The 17,214-nt window shown below is 39.5% G+C and overlaps 1 protein-coding gene across 1 annotated transcript in view; it reads left to right on the top strand.

The window, feature by feature from the left end:
- Window positions 1-3,312: 3,312 nt before the first annotated feature.
- TSPAN13 (tetraspanin 13) overlaps window positions 3,313-17,214 on the top strand; it is a 30,622-nt gene continuing 16,720 nt past the window's right edge. The window contains exon 1 of the mRNA XM_008686363.2: window positions 3,313-3,559. Coding sequence (XP_008684585.1) covers window positions 3,497-3,559 — 63 coding nt within the window. The 5' untranslated portion in view covers window positions 3,313-3,496. The remainder of the gene's footprint in view (window positions 3,560-17,214) is intronic.

The following is a 17,214-nucleotide window of genomic DNA, read 5'->3' as shown; positions in this document are numbered from 1 at the left end:
TCTGCGTTCCCCTCACGTTGAATCTGGACAGGCTTATGTTCCTTTGCTCAGTAGCGAATGGTGGAAATGACCATTTTTGGATCTGTGTGTTGATATCTCTTATAAGTTTGGAAGATTCCTAACCATTATTCTCTTTATATATGTCTTCTGTTCCATTTTCTTTGTCTTCTCCTTCTGCACACACAATACTCAATTTTGTCCCACAGATATCAGAGTCCAGGATGCATTTTTTCACTCTTTTTCTTTGTATTTTAGTTTGAGTAATTTCTGTTGGCCTACTTTCAACTGATTTTTTTCTTCTGTTTTATCCAGTTTGCTTAAATCACATTTAAAAAATTTTCTGAATGTATCTCTCATTTCATTTAAATTTTTTCCAACAGTCTTAATCTTTATGCTGAAATTCCCCATATGTTCCTGCATGTTTTTCACTGAATCTTTTAACATGTTTGTTGCAGTGAGTTTTCAGGACCTGTCTGATAATTCTAATATCAAGATCATATCTGGGTCTGATTCTATTGACCATTTCTTCTTTTGACCATAAGCCCAAATTTTTGGATCATCCAACATTTCATAATTTTGGATTATGTGTCAGATAGTATATATAAAAAACTATTGAGAATGAATCAAGGAATATTTACTCCCAGAAAATGGTACATGCCTTATTCTATTAGGTAGCTACTCTGGGTGCCTATCTCAGTCTAACTATAGTTGAGCTGGGTCAGAATTTGTTACAGGTTTAATTAGATTCAATCAGCATTGGCTTCAAATATTTTTGAGGGCATGATCAAGGCTTTTTTTCTACAGGAAGGAGGTTTGTGTAGAGAGCTCTTGTACCTTATGCCCAGTCACCAGCTTTCTGAGCCTTGGAAGGTCTCCGTGCTTTATAACGTAGCTGTTACCATTTTGTTTGCTGGATAGTGGTCTCTGTTCTCCAGTCATGTTCTTGACTTTCACTCATGTCCCTGTGAGATCTCTCCTTACCCTGCTATTCTATCTCAGGTTTGGAGGGCTGTTACAGAATACCGTAGAAGGATTTTACTCTTCTGCTACTCCCTTAGTCTTCAGCAGCCAATGCCCTGGATTAGTTAAAGACCTGGATTGCTCTGTAGGGGTCTTTCTCATTTGGGGAAGATCTGTGAACCTTGAGATAGTTGGGGAAAGAGCACTCTTCTCTGACCACAGACTTTGAAATGTGTAACCCTTGTACTAAGTGAAGGTTCATGAGTTAAAGCTGGCAAGTAGTTGTAGACTCACTCTGTGCCTGGGGCCTCCTGGAACTGTCATACTAGTTCACATATGGGCTTTAGAAGATGGTTAAATGATCAACTGGTTACTCTTTGTTTCTCATTCTATGCAGTCTTCTTTCTACAACCAATCCATATGAGATAAAAGCAACTGTGAACTCTTCTTCCTAAGAATGTCTTATTTCTCCTGGATTTTGGTTCTTTTAGGTGTCTTTAGGTCTTCAGTTCTCTAATAGTTTTTTGTTTTGTTTTGTTTTTAACTATAAATTTATAGTGTTTCTGGCTCATTCTTGTTAGGATGGGACTAAATGGTCTTTTATAAATCCTAAAGAGATATTCATTTTTTTTTCTAATTTGCAGTAGTTTCTCAGTTTTCTCTATTAAAGCCCATAACTCTTATCAGATAATGCTTCTACAGCTACAGTTCTTGCTTAACTTTTGTAACTGTTCCCTAAATTGCTGTTCAGACTTACAGGGAACTGTAACTACCTGTTCTTGTTAGATCTGAGCTGCTCCACTACCCTTTGTTGGTTTCCTTTAGACTTGTCCACACTTCTAAAAACAGTCTATTAAACTCTTTTTAATTATGCTATTTGAATGAGCCATATCCTTCCTCCTGGACCTCTGACCAATACATTGGTGGCATTTCTCTGAGACAAAGAGATTCAACTCACATGGAGAGAGGAGAGGGTATTATGAAGAAGACAAAGAAGAGTTGCCATGGTTGGGGGAGCAATGAAGTGGTAGCAATGTTGGCAGCATCCAGGAATGAACAGAGGAAAAATAGATCTCCCTGCTAGTACCTCTTTAGTAAGTCTCTGGCTTTTAAAATGGAAAGCTGAGCAACACTAGCTGAGCAACACTGTATTGTTTGGGTTGGAAGGTCATTTTCCGATTAATTTTTGGAATACTTCAATGGAGCCTTCTTGGTGTGGAGTTTGGGGAGGTAAGGAGAGTTTAGAAGAGGGAGCAGAAAATTACACAAACACTATTTCAATCAGCTGCAGTATTCTATTTAACATATATTTAGCACTTTCTATCACACAATTTACTCAACATGAACCCTTAGGTTCCACATAAGTATCTGAACATTTCTTTATATAAAAGGAACCTTTTTTTGGTAGAAGGTACTAAGAAACAACCAAGCCTTTATTGGCTTAGCTTACTGTATAGAACACAGTGTTAGGTATTAAAAAACTGTTAGATCTACTAATACTAGCTAACATGTATTGAGCACTCTGTGCCAGGCATTGTGCAAAAAATACTTAACATAATAACTCAATTTATGGGTGAGGAACCTGAGGATACAAGATGGTATTTCCACAGTAGACACTCAATAGTGTTAATGGACTGAGGTGAAGACTGTATCATTTAAAAATTTTTCACAATCCTTACTTGTGAAAAAAGAGAAGCTTATTGAAATTCAAGATTGAAAGACAAAAATTCTCTCCTGATTTTCTCTTGCATGAACATATTCATAGTTATTAGTATTTTGCAAATCCCTGTAGAATAAATTTGACCTGACAGGAGTCACATTTATAGGCCATGTACTTTACCTATTTTCTAAGAGTAGCAGAGATTTCATTCTCCTTTCATTCTGTCACTTATTTTCTTCCTTTCATTTTCCCCCACTTCATTGTCCCTTTTAAATCTTTCACATTCATTAATTTATTTCTCCACTAATTCCTTCATTCAAACAAGGCCAGGTGCTTAATTTTAAAATCTCATTCAAAATGGTGCCACGTCATCCACCAGGGCCAAGAACCGAGAGGTGCTGTCATATTTCTCCCTGCCAGCGTGGATCTCCGTCGAGCCCCGCCCTCTTCTCCTCACCTGCTCCCCAGGAAACGACAGCGAGGCCGCTGTCACACGCTCTGGCCTCCAGCTAGGTCCCCTACGGTCTCCGCCCCCTCCCCCTCGCCTCCGGGCCGCCCCGCCCCTCCCGGCTGCCGGCTGGCGGAGCGCATTTATTTGCATATTTCTACCTTTGTTCCCTGCCGGCGGCCAATCAGCGCGCGGGGCGAGGCGGCGGGGGGGGGGCCTGGGAGGGGCTCGGGCTCAGGCTCCAGCTGCGGCAGCCGCAGGTTCCAGAGCGGGTTCGAGTCGCGGCGGGCGCGCAGCGCACTGCAGCCCCAGCCCAGGGCCCCCCACCGCGGCTTCGGCCAGGCCCCAGAGGCAAGGACAAAGAGGCTGTCCCGGAGGCTCCGCCCGAGCCACGTTTACCTGAGGTTGCGGGAACCACAGGCTCCAAGATGGTTTGCGGGGGCTTCGCGTGTTCCAAGAACTGCCTGTGTGCGCTGAACCTGCTCTACACAGTGAGTACCCGGAGCCCGTTCCTCCCCTCCCGGGGGCTTTGCACCTGCTCGGTTGCTCCTTGGTTTTCCTGCCTGACCAGCGACTCTGACTTCATTCCGCACCCCTTTCCCGTCTTCCCACGCTCTGCGCGCCCCTGGCCTCCCCATCAGTGCCCGCCCGAGACCAGGAGCCGGCGCTTGTCGCAGTCTCTTCCTTTCCCTCATTGTGAAGCCGTCGTCTTTCTGGCTCACTGGCCGCGTCTCTGCCACATTGCTCTACCCCGCCCCCTCACCCACCGCCTTGTTTTTCAGTCTTTTGACCAGACCTTCCCACTTTCCCATCGCTATCCCTTCTGATACTCCCTCCTGGCTTCCAAACCCATCTGGGGCGAGTTTGGAGGCGGGAGAGCCGCCTCAGGTTTGAGGACAGTTTTGCAAAAATAGCGTGGTCTGAAACTGACAAGGCGGCATATGGATAGTGTGCATCTTGGTGAGCTCTACGTGCGCTTGTGATTTGAATTGAAGTCACCGAGTAGGTTCACAGGATATCCGCAGCTTCCGAACTTTGTTTCGTGCTTACATAAAGGGTTGTCTTTTTTCTTTTTTTCTTTCTTCTTCTTTTTCTTTTTTCTTTTCTTTCCTTTTTTTTTTTTTTTTTTTTTTTTTGTCCGTTTGTTCATACTGGATGCTTTTTTCCATGGGGTCTCCCGTCTTAGTAATAACCTAACTCCATTTTAAGCGAAATCCTCCAGTAAATAAGCAAGCCTCCACCCAAGTCATTTCTTTCTTTGCCAACAAGCTTGGGCCTTTTAGTTTTAAGGGGCAGCCTATTTCTATGATTTCTGAGGCACAATTCTGGGCAAACAGGAGAATGGGGGAGCAGGTTGACGTTTATCGATTGCCTACCACATTCCAGGTTTTACATCCAGGTTTTACATTCCTCGTTCTGAAAGCCATCCGCGGCAAGGGGCATTGTCTACATTTTATATGTCAGATAACAGACCGAAAAGAGTTTTTTAAATAAGTTTACATAGATGGTAGTTGGCGAGTCAGGAATAGAACATAGACTGTGGGATCCAGATCTTTCCATAGGCTTCTCTCCCAGGTGGAAGAAACTTCCTCTTCTGTCATCATCCCTCCATCCTAGTCTTGCTCCCTTCTATAAATAACACCTGGCGGTTTGCAGCACCCACCCTGAAAACAAACCCAGCTCCCCTGCATTAGCAGAGAGCTAGGCCATCTGTGCAAGCTTAGGTTACATCCTTGGAATGGAGAGTCTGCCTGTGGTCACCAACAGGAGAGCGAGGTTGGATCGGTTTACCATCACTGTTCCTTTGTATATGAACATGCTTGCAAAGCTTTGAAGGCAAGTCAGTGAAATAAAGTATGCTTTTCTGGCCAGTTAGGAATCTAATCAACATGGTCACTGATAGTAGATGTGGGGGGTAGGGGAATTGTAAAACACCTGGTGATTCAGCTCCTTGGAATTGGAGAGCCCTGTCAAGTTTCAGAGCAAAATCCACCTTTGTCTCACCTGAAGCATGTCGATGGTATTGATTGTTTATTAAGTAGGCGGTGACCAATTCTCCAGGTATTTTCTTTTATTAGCATGGATGGCCTGCTTAGAACTTCAAATTCACCATTTTGTGCCCTGACTTTTGCCCCCACCCCATGATTTAGTCATCTGTTCACCAGACACTTAGCCTTATACTGTGGGCTTACAGTAGAAGGTCTACTTTGCAGGCTTACTTGACTCAGAGGTCTATATAAATTAATGTGCAGTATATATATATTACAGTTAATTATATAGATTAATGTGCAATATATATTAAAAGGCAAGTTATTTTCAGGTGTAGTTATTTTCAAAATATGTCCCTTCTAGTTGTGTTTTCTGTGTATCAGGAAAGCAAGGAGAAAGGTGATTCTAAAGGAACATTTTAAGATTTTTATAGCTAATCCAACTTATTGACCTTCAAAGTGTATTCTATTGATTTTAATAGCTATGCAGTAAACCTTAATTAATTAGAAATTCACAAGGCTATAAAATGGTTAGCATCCTTTTAAATCCTAGACTTTTTATATAAAAAGGATATTTCTTAAGATGAATTAATGTCTACTTCTTATGTATTGTGAATAAGCTTAAATAAGGTCAGTAGTTTAAATTGGAGGTGAATGAAGGGTAAAAGTTGGACTAGGTCTAAAATAGATGCTGAAAATGAGCCACTAGATTCCATATCTTCCCTTGTCTCTCCCTCAACAATTTAAGATGAGAAGTGTGAAGTAGTTGGGGGCAGGGCTGAAGTTGAGGACTTGGGAGACATTTCTTTCTAAGGTAGAAATAGGTGGACCTTTCATAGGTTCCAATCCCACCAGGGTAACTACCTCTAAAATGTGCACAGAGTTGCAGGATTGAGTCTGAGGTCATTTCTAGAAGTGTTAGTGAAGCCAGGATTGCATATGGGAGTGGCAGGTTAAAGGCCACGGCTTGCTTTTGTGTTGAAACATTTTCTTGAGGAACTTAGGACTCTATGAGCCAGACTGTCCACATGCTCAGGTGGCCTGCGGATGAGCCTCAGATGAGAGCAAAATTCATGATCAGGCCAGAAAGCATGTCCCTAAAATAGCTTGGAAGGAACATCCCCCAAACTTGTCATGGACTTCTGATCACTAGCCAAAGGTGCCGTTGATTTGTTGTGATTTATGGTTTGGTCCTTTTAATCAATAGGATCCCTAGTACTGAATAAACTAGTGTAGTGAATATAAATTGTTTATGGATATGGTAGGAAGAGGAGAAAGAGAATTCTCTTCCTCGCACCTTCATGGTGTTATAAGAAAGAGAAAGACTGGCTTCAGAACTTCAGTATAGTTAAAGAGACTGAATGTTTCTTTACTCAAAAAATATTTATTTATTTATGACAGGCACTGTTCTCAGTTTGGGAAGACATCAGTGAAACAAACTGGGCTTTAAAATCAATATGGCTTTATGAAGCCTCTTTTTTTTAAATTTACTGTCTTTTCTCCATATGACCTCAGGAGCTTTATTCAGTCAATAAATATTTGCCTAATGTGTATATTCTGCTGGGAACTGTGGGAAGTAATAAACACATACAAAGGCAAATACCTCCCAACTCTGTGAAAACAAGATCTAGTTGGGATTCATGGAGTCGGAAAATGTGATATAAGGGAATGACTGACTTTAGGTGCCTTAAAATTTAGGATGACAGGATATCTTTGTGGGTTAGAGAACTTGGGGGAGTGAAGAAGGTATAACGAAACTGGGGAAAACGTAGAAATAGTGTCAATCTTTTTCATACTGCTTAGGATATAAATGCAAATGAAAACTGCTTTGGGAAAATGGTCTATTTTATGTTTAATAGTTTATTTTAGAATACTTTTGATTGAAAATGCTTTGATGAATAGTAACAAACAACTTTTTAAAATTATAATTTGTGGAGAATTTTAAGAATATGAAATAAATGTTATTCTAAAATATGTTAACATTTAGATGATTTATAATTTGTGTCCTTGTGCTTCCTAAGCAGAGAAGAGACTTCTAGGAGTTGCACTGCTGATTTTTAATATATGTATTAAATATTATATATAATACATATTCATATATATGAATAGTTTTTAATTGAGAATGTAAAGAACATAAATGACTGTGATCTTAAAATGAGAAGGGTCATTTCAGAAGTTTGTTTCCTTTTCTGTATTCATTCTTCTAAATTCTTTCCAAGTTTGTTTTATTGATTTTTTTTTTTTTTTTTTTTTTTTTTGCAATTTTTCCCCCCTATACCTTTGCTTGCTTTGGGAAAAATCACCATACAGCATCAAAAATTATGCTGATTTACATCCATTCTCAGACCCTGATTGACAAAACTTTACATTTTGATATCTCTGAAACTGGATTGTCTTAAAATAGACAAAACATACCATATGTAAAGGTAAAAAAATTTATCTCTGCAGTCTATAGGGAGAGAAAGAATTGGGTTCAGGAAGAAAACTTAAGTTTGAATATCAACTGTACATCTTGCTTGGAATTTAACCTTGGGCAGACAGCTTACTTTATTTGAGCTTCAGTTTTTCCATTTATAAACTGGTGATATTTTTCATTCTCCTTCTTGAGTTTGTAGGATAAAATGGAAAAATATGGATAAATGCTTTGGATGCACTACAGAAGGAAAAAAATTAAGTTGTTACAGCTTCAAGAGTAAAAGGTTTATTTTAAATTTCTGAATTACAAACCTGCTTGTTATGATGAAGATTTTGAAGCAATTGGGATTTCTAGTACTTAACGCTAGCTGGTGTTGACTCAAGCAGGCCCTGTGGAGGCAGGAGTTCATGCCCTCAAAGTAGTAATATTAATCTTTTAGTTGTAAGAAAAAAATGACTGAGGTACAGTAAGTAAAAATATGGAATGATTTACCTGTACCTTTTTTTGAGTCCCATTCTGGTCATTAGAGTGCTAGAAAAATTTGATTTTGTTCAGTCTTAACTCCAAAATAAATGAGAAACACTAGTACTTCAGCCAAAGAAAAATCTACTCATTGCTGTTACTTTCAAATGATTGCACTGATGTCATTTTTCAGAATTCCAATCATCATTTTTCAGATTATTCTTGTTTAATATTTTCATGTGTGGTTAGGTTTATGTTATTTCTGTGTTCTCGTTCAAACTACTGAATGAATTTAAAATATTTAAGTGGTTCTTGGTTATTTTCTTGCATTTTGATTTAAAAATGATTCACTGTTTACAGAACCTGAGATTTTCATGTGATGCTGTTGTGCCGATATTTATAGTCTGCCTTTTTGCCAAGTGTGTTTGTAAAATTTCCCGGCTTTTGATGTAAAAATGGTAACAAAAATGTGCTATTTATGCCATTTCTCACTTGAAGTGAGGTTATTAACTTTCATAAAGTTTAACGACATAAGAGGCATTACAAAGAAAGAAAATTCATTTTGGGAAAAATTGTATTTCAGCCCATATTCGAAAAGTGAGATTTGAATATTTCACTGGCTTGATTTATATACAGTTTTAAGTGGTTTAAAAATGGGCCATTATCACTTCAAACACATTTGCAGGACTGGTGAAGGCAAGTTAGGTTTAGATCCTCTTTGTTCGTGTTACATTTCATCTGAATTTATACTCCAAATTATTTTGCCACTGTAAAATGAGTGATCCAAACCCATTTGTGATAATAGATGAAAACTCTTAGAGAATCCATCCAAATTCTTTAGCATGCCCTTCAAGATCTTTCACCATCTGCCCCTCCCATCTGCAGCCCTTGACATCTTTTAGCCACAGAGAATTCCCCACACAAAATGCCCTTTGTTGCCTTTCTGTTTTTGCTGATCCTCTGCCCTCAACCTAGAATACCTTGCTCTGTCTTTGTAAAGTTACTCAAATACAGTCTCTTATTTCTTTAGTCAAAAGGCATTGTTTCCTTACATTTTTACTTGGAAATCTTAATACTTGAGTGCCACTCCAGACTAATTCAGTCAGATCTGGGGAGAAAGGGAAGGCATGTGATTATTTTTTTACTACCTAATTCTAAATTACAGTGAGGGCTGAAAGTATTGTAAGATTTTGTTTTACTTTGTCTTTGCCATTGACCATCCCGACTCTCCATATCATAGGTATCTTTGTAGGTTTGCTTTTTTACTCCAGCTAGACCATTAACCATTTTTTTGTTGTTGTTGGCAGAGATCATAGCTTTCTCTTTGTTAGATCCTTCAGTGTGTAGCATTTTCTTTAAAAACAAACAAACAAACAAAGACAAAAAAAAAAAAACCACACACACACACACACACACACACAAAGGCTATACTCTCTAAATACTCCTTGAATTTAGTTTACAGAATAAGTTGCCCCCTTTTTACCACAGGCAAAACACACCTAATGAAAACTTCATAAAAATGATAAAATGATTATAATATTTAATCACAAAAATGATTATAATATTTAATCACAAAAATGATTAAATATTAGGGGTGCCTGGGTGGCTCAGTCAGTTGAGCACCCGACTTTTGATTTTGGCTCAGGTCATGATCTCAGGGTCATGAGATAGGGCCCTGTGTGGGGCTTGTCTTCCCAAGCAGGCTAATCCTGGCCATATATTAAATATGGACTTCTCTTCCTCTACCCACCCACAACTTCACCACTCTTCATTCTTCTTGCTTCATTTTTCTCCATTTTCATTTTGCTCACTTTCTTACCTTTTCATATGAGGTATCATTTATTTACTTATTTACTCATCATCCACTTCATCCCATAAATGTAAGACCCTCTCTCCTTTTTACATTATTGGCCTAATATATTTTTAGTCTTATATAAATATAAGATGAGCCCGAATAATGTTTTCTTTTATTCATTCCAATAATAAATATTAATTGAACATCAAGAGCAGTAAACAAACCAAACCAAAATGTGCTGCTTTCATGGGTCTTACATTTATGGGATGAAGTGGATGGTAAGCAGCTAAGTAAATAAATGATACATCATATGAAAAGGCAAGAAAGTGAGCAAAATGAAAATGGAGAAGAATGGAGCAAGAAGAATGAAGAGTGGTGAAGTTGTGGGTGGGTAGAGGAAGAGAAGTCCATATTTAATATATGCCCAGGATTAGGCTGCTTGAGAAGACAAGATGGGGACAAAAATTTGAAGGCGATGAAAGACATATCTGGGAAGAGTGTTTCGTATAGATGGAACTTTGAAAAGATTGAGGAAGAGGAGCATTCCTGGTTTATGCAAGGGACAGAGATGAGTCCATTTTGACTGGGACAGAGTGAGCAGGGGGTGGAGTGGTGTAGGATGTGAGTCAGAAGGTGGGAGATGCAGATGAGGAAGGGCCTTGAGACCACTGGAAGGATTAGAGCTTTTATACAGAATGAAACGGTAGCCGTTGGTGGCTTTGGGCCTGATTTTTCATTTGAAAGATTGGCGACTGAATTGTGAATGGATTATAGACAGCCGCAGTGGAAGCAGTGAGATCACATGTAAGGCTATTGCAGTAATTCAGGCAAGAGGTATGGAGGGCTTGGACCAGTGTGATATCAGTGTAAGGGAAATAGTCCGATTTGGGGTGTATTTTGAAAGGGGAGCCAACATAATTTTCTGATGGGTTGGAACGGGGCATGAGAAAAAGAGAGGAGCCATGGATTACTCATGATTTATAGCCTAAGCAACTGGCAGGATGGATCTTCTATTAATAGGAATGGGGAGACTGTGGGTGGAAAAGGCTTTGGGAGGAAGATAAAGGGTTCAGTATTAGATGTGATGCCAATGAGATACCCAAATGGAGATATCACACAGCAGTTAGACTGACAATAATGGAGTTCAGGGGAAAGGAGTAGCCTGGAAGTTTAAATCCTGGGAATCATCAACATAGAGAATGGGATTTAGGGTTGATACTGCATTAGATCCACAAGTTATTGAAGATAGATGGAGAAGTGCAGTCATCTGTGGAATGAACCAAAGGCCCCTTTACAGTAAGAGCTTTAGGAGACAAGGAAGAACCAGGAAAGGGGCCTGAGAAGGTAAGAGGAAAACCTGGTAGAGGTTGGTATCCTAGAAGCCAAGTGCGAGTCATTTGAAGGAGGCAGAATTGAACATCTGTCTCAAATGCTGTTAAGTGAGATGAGAACTAAGACTTGGTCTTCAAATTGATCAAAGAAGTCATTGGAAAGAGCAGTTATCCTTTTGCTTTTCACAGGACAAGCTCTGTGACCCTCAGCAGTATGGACAGAGTCCTCATCACTTTCCTCTCCCAACGGCCCAGCACAACGCTGGCACATGGTTGACATTTAGTTGATTGAATGACAAAATCAGTGCAGGGCTGTTGTGCCCGTAGCCCCACTTCTGGTCTCCCAGAACTCCCCACAGCAGGCAGGGGTAGGGGTGCACTTGGCACTTGGTTGGCAGCTGTGAGTGCCACCTCGAACTGTTATCCTTGGAACATGACAAGTCAGGATCCCTTACTTTTGAATCCTTTTATATAACTTCTTCTTAGCAGATATTATGTAACACGTATATGTGTTTTGTGCCTGGTAAGTATAAAATCTGCTTGGCACCACGGAGAACATGAGGAAGGAAAATATGTGACAAAGGCATGTGAGGCTTCTTTGTATCCTTTGAAGAATGAAAACGAAACAAAGAATGGAGGTCCTGGTTTCAACATTAAACATGTAGATATTTGGCAATATCTAGATGATTTGTAGAGTTTTCAAATTTCTGTCCAGATATTTGGCATCATAGAAACACGTGCTTGATCATCGCTGAGTTGTTCTTCAGTTTTCCACAGTAGGCAGAAGTTCAGAGGGCGAGTTGAGTGTCCAAGTGCAGTTGCTCATGATGAACACTGAAGCAGGTACAGGGAAGCCTTTGCTTTCTTTATGTGTCTGTGGATGCTGGGCTACATTTTGGTGGTATAGTCCCTCTGAATCTTACTCCTGTTTTAAATTTCGTATCCTCCACTATTAGCACAACTTCTTTCTTATTTTAGTGCTGACAAAATATTTTTGAATAATTTAATACAAAATCAAATCCAGTTTTTTCAAATGTTCTATATTCCTCTTTCATCCTCAAAGCAATTCACTTACCCTGGTAGAATTCAGATGCTAAAAAAAAATGTTGAAGTAATGAGAAATATTTTAGGAATAATTCAAGTTTCTCTTTGCATCTTGCTTTGAAATGTGGTGGATATTTGATGAAAGAATGAAAATCGTTTTTATAGGTTATATAGAGAAAGAATAATCTGGAACATCATTGGGCTGAATTTCTTTCCCCCAAATATTATATTAGTTAGGGAAGAAGCATTTCCCTGTCCTTAAAGCATAATGAGCAATTTCATGAGCTCTTTCATTCAGCAGTGTATTTTGAGTATCTCTTCTGTACCAGGCACTTAGCCAGGTGCTAGGAATATCAGAGAAGCATGTGCCTTGCTTATATGGCACTTAAAGTATAGACGGTTCGTTAGAAGAATTTGAAGTATGGCTGGAGGTGGGGAATAGTGGCTAATGAATTACCTCCAGCAATAATCCAGGCTCCTCACATCCTTGGATTTTTTAACCTGGGATTTGGACTTTATTCTAAGATTAGAGACAACAGATCACCAGCCTGGGAATGACCAGATCTTCCTGGCTTTAGAAAAAGACGAAAGACCACCATATTAGGAGTAGAGTCCAGCCCTAGGTAATAGAAACCCAGCTACTGCTGCTTTAAATAGTAAGCTTTATTATTTTCATGTAGGTAAATGTCCAGATGTAGGTAGTCCAGAGCACGGGCATGATTCAAGAATCTTATCAAGGTCCCAGTCATCATTGTTTTCCTGCTCTATCATTCTGGGCACATAACTTTCTTTCTTTTCACCAAATTGCATTGGCAACTCTAGGCATTATGATTTGTTCCATTCCCGAAGGAGGAGGAGACTGTAAAATGCTTTTCCTTGGAAAGATGTGTCTTTTGTTGAAATAGTTTTATTGAGCCATTATTTACATACCATAAACTGCACATACAGTAGAAATTTAGTAAGTTTTGATATATGCATAAACCCCTAGCCCCATTGCCACATTCAAGACCTTGAACATATCTATTGCCCCCCATAGTTTGCTTATCCTTGTAATCCCTGCCTCCTGCTGCACAACCCCTGCTTCCAATCTGCAAGCAACCATTGACCTGCTCTGTGGTGCAGTGTAGGCTGGAGTTAAATTTGCTAAGTCTAGACAGGGTGTTTGCAGACAGGAGATCATGTAGGGCATTTGTCTGGGTCATTGATTTCCCTTCTTGGTTTATCCTCAGAGTGAAGTTTCCAGGAGGTCTTTTCAGCTAAAAGGGAGTGCTCATATTTTTTAAAAGCTTACGTTCAAGGTGAAGGACTTAGCGTTAGTCTAGGTAGGGAAAGTGGTCTCATTTGTGAAGGTAGACAAAGTCTCTGCATGTTGGAAGGTATTAAAAGATTTATGATAAACACTTGGAAGACGAAGCTTGTATTAACCAGAATTCTTTATGGGTTATAGATGAGCTTAAAAGAATATGTTTTTGAGAGAGCACAAACTCTCGAAAGCATAGGTAGAATTGGGACATCCAAATAGTTGGATTGTCAAGTATGGCTGGATCAAGGGGCTCAGAAAAGGTCAGAACTCTCTTGCTCCTTTTATCTACTTCTCAGCTCAGCTTGACACTGCTTAGTTTCTTTTTGAAGATAGATCTTTCCATGTGCCAAAACGGCCCCTGGCAGAATCAATGTTAATTGTTCTTATAGCTTGGTATGCCAGAGGAACCCATTTGTTTTTCTTTCAATATCCTTTTATTATGGAATGGAAGAACTGATTGACACCATTGGTTTATGGACCCATCCCATGGACCAATCACTGTGGATAGGAGGATGAGCACCCGTGGTTGATAGGCCTATGTTGTGTGTCTCTACTGCTGGTAGTGGTCAGATGGGACTTGTGAAGCACCGTGATTCAGAGGTTTACAAGAGATGCAGGTGCTGGGTGGTAAAGGCAAAATACATCTGTAATAGAAGTCATTCCTCTTCTGGGCAGGAATTTGATTCTTCTATTCCTCATTCTAGAATATCCTAGCAACTTCATCATTTGAAAAGCTTAGTGTAGTAGTTTAATATTTCAAGACACACTTAAGCTAGATTATAAAGATCGTTATGCACAACGTATTTTTTCTTTTGTTCTGTAATGGCGTTACATGTATCCACAAGTGTACACGTGCACGCATGCTTATTAGTTTTGAACAATTTTATGTACTAGAGTGATGTTGAAGATAAACACTTTTCATTCTTGCTCCCTTATTCTGGGCAGTGCACTGGGCACTTCCGTGTGAATGTAAGTGTATGTGACAACATCCCTGGGTTGGGTTAAAGGAAAGTGAAAAGCACAAAATGAATTCGGTAGTTGACAAATGGAAAAGTCATATGACTAGAAGACTTCACTGTTCTTTTTATGCATGGCTGTGATGCAGCCAGGTCTCCTAGGGAGTAAGTTAAAGAGATGCTATGCAGACCCATAAGGATCTGGTGACAAAGCAAGAATGCTATCTTATGCATTATAACGTTGCTAGTATTATATCTCAGTGTTAAAAATTATTTAACTATAATGCTATGCACTATGATATGGCTCCACAGGGAAGGAAAAAAAAACGCACTAAGCAGAAAGTTTGCCACAGTTCTGCCTCTCTGTCCTTGGGCAGGTAGTTTTGTGACTCTTTCACCTATAAGATGGAAGGGAATAGATCACTGGCCAGGTAGCATTGTGCCTTGGTGTTCTGTGAATTTGCACTGTCTTGTGAGCCCTAGTTGAGAATTGCCGTGACCCTTCCACTAGCGTCTTCCTCAGGGTCCATCGCCGTATGAACTGTGGCTTCTCCCAGCACCTCCCCTTTCAGAACTTTGGGAAGTAACACCAGTCGTAGAGACTCTTCTAATCTTGCTTTGGTGTGTCTTTTCCATTATAGCTCTTCTAATCTCTCTTTTTAGAAGCTCTCTTTATGCGATACACTTCTCTTTGTTTTAAAGAGAAAACAGGAAAGGTTGGTGCTTCCTGCTCATAAAAACATTGCTATCAATGAGTTAACAGATCCATAATCTGTTTTTATCAGTATTCTGTCTCCCAAGGGAAGGAAACTATTTGTCATAGGTCTAAATTTACTTTCTATTACAATTGGTCTCATAGGAAACTGTTGTTATTATTGAACAAAGGATTCTTGCAGTTCCTTTGTCTACCAAGTTCTAGTGACAAACGTAGGCTTTTTAATTATACAGTTAGAATTAATTTTATTGGAATCAATAATTTTTAGATCACTAGTTTGGAAGACTTCATATAGCCCCATTCTCTTCAAAATTACAAACCAACCATAACATATAATTACCACTACTCAGAAATAAATAGTTTCATTACTATCTTTAAAGGGCTTCTTTACAGTAAAAGTTCAACTCTGATGGGCAAATTTAATTAGAGGCATATCATAAACCTTTGGGTGCTATTTCTAATTTTAAAAATTATGAATACTTGAGGGCTTTGTGTCGCAACGTGTCAGAAGCATTTGCCACACAGAACATAACATTTATGTTGTTTTCGATTATTTTGTTTAAAAAACCTAACATATTTTGGGAGTTTATCAGAAAATTGACTAGCCCAAATAAGTTGATGTTTGGACACTTTTACTGTTGTAGTTATAACTGCAGAATTTGTTTGGGATTGGATAGTTAACTCTATGTTCTCTTCCACCTTACAAATGAGAATGTGTATTTGTGGGTGTGCCAACATGCCTGTGCTTGGGAATTGGGTGCAAGAAGGAGAGACAGGGTGGTGTCTTTTTCACACATGAGGCCATCCAAGTGTGATCAGTCCAGGGCTTTGTTTTCTGTTGTAAACAAGTGGAGATACAACAAATCATTGGCTACTGCACTCAAGTGTATACCCCCTTCATTCGAAAGCCTTCCATTTTTCTAACTGGGAGCCCATCGCAGGAGAGAATGTGGACAGTCCTTGAAGATGCACAGATGAAAATTAATTTGAAATATTAGAGAGATGAATGAGAATATCTTGATTTATGTGGCTGTGTTTGGGGAATAGTGGAAGCAAAGGCTAGATGAGGAAAGTTGGACCAGTTGACAGAGGAAAGCAAAGCAGGAGAATTTAGAATTGGTGCCATGGTAAGAAAGGGGCTGTTAAATTTTCAAGGCTGGTTTTAATTAGGAAATATTTCATGTGCAGAGAAGATACTATGGTAGACTCTTGGGAACCCAACAGGGTGATTCCATGGATGCCAGTGTTTTTGCCACATCTGCCTGTTTTTTAGAAGTTAGGTGTTATACAGCTAAAGGCCCATTCCATCCCCGTTTCCATTTATCCCCACTCAAAAGTCGTCACTGTCCTAAAATCAACATCTGTCATTTCCAGGCATGTGTATATACTTATGACTATTTGACCTATTAGTCAACCGCAAAGAATATAAGGTGACCTTTTGTGGGGCACCTGGATGGCTGAGTCAGTTACGCGTCCGACTCTGATCTCAGATTCGTGAGGTGGAGCCCTGTGTCAGGTTCTGTGCTGGGTGTGGAGCCTGCTTGAGATTCTCTCTCTTAAAAAATGGCTGCAAAAATTTACACTTTGTCTTGAATGAGTTCTAGGTTCTCCACCTCCTTCGTGTCGTCAGGCTTAATTTGTGCCAGTCTGGTGCATGTGAGAGGATATCCCATTGTTGTGGTTTTTGTTTTCCTGATATATAATGAGATTTAACATCTTTCACGTATTGATTGCCTTTTGGATTCTTCTTTGGCGAATTGCCTCGTAACTACCTTTGGCTGCTTTACTGTGTGCTTTTTTGTCCTTTTAAATTGATTTGTAGGTATTCTTTGATATATATATGTGCTGCAAATACCTTCTAGTTCTAGGTTTATCCTACATTCGTCTGATGATTTTTATTGTGTAGAATTTTAAAATTTTAATGTGGTATATAGTGTGATAGGTAAGAACACAGAATCTGTAGCTGTAAAGCCTGGGTTCGTATCCCAGTTCTGTCCCCTCCTTGCTGTGTAATCTTGGGGAAGTTACTTAACATCTCTGTGCATGACTTTCCCCATCTGGAAAATGAGGCAGTAGTACTACCTAACTCTAAGGATTATTGTGAAGATGAAATTAGTTAGTGAATGGAAAGCACTT

Source organism: Ursus maritimus, unplaced genomic scaffold (genome assembly GCF_017311325.1).
Source record: "Ursus maritimus isolate PB19 unplaced genomic scaffold, ASM1731132v1 scaffold_3, whole genome shotgun sequence".
In the NCBI taxonomy this organism is placed as follows: domain Eukaryota; kingdom Metazoa; phylum Chordata; class Mammalia; order Carnivora; family Ursidae; genus Ursus; species Ursus maritimus.
Note: the sequence above shows the minus strand (reverse complement) of the source record. Positions and strands in the feature narration are given on the sequence as shown.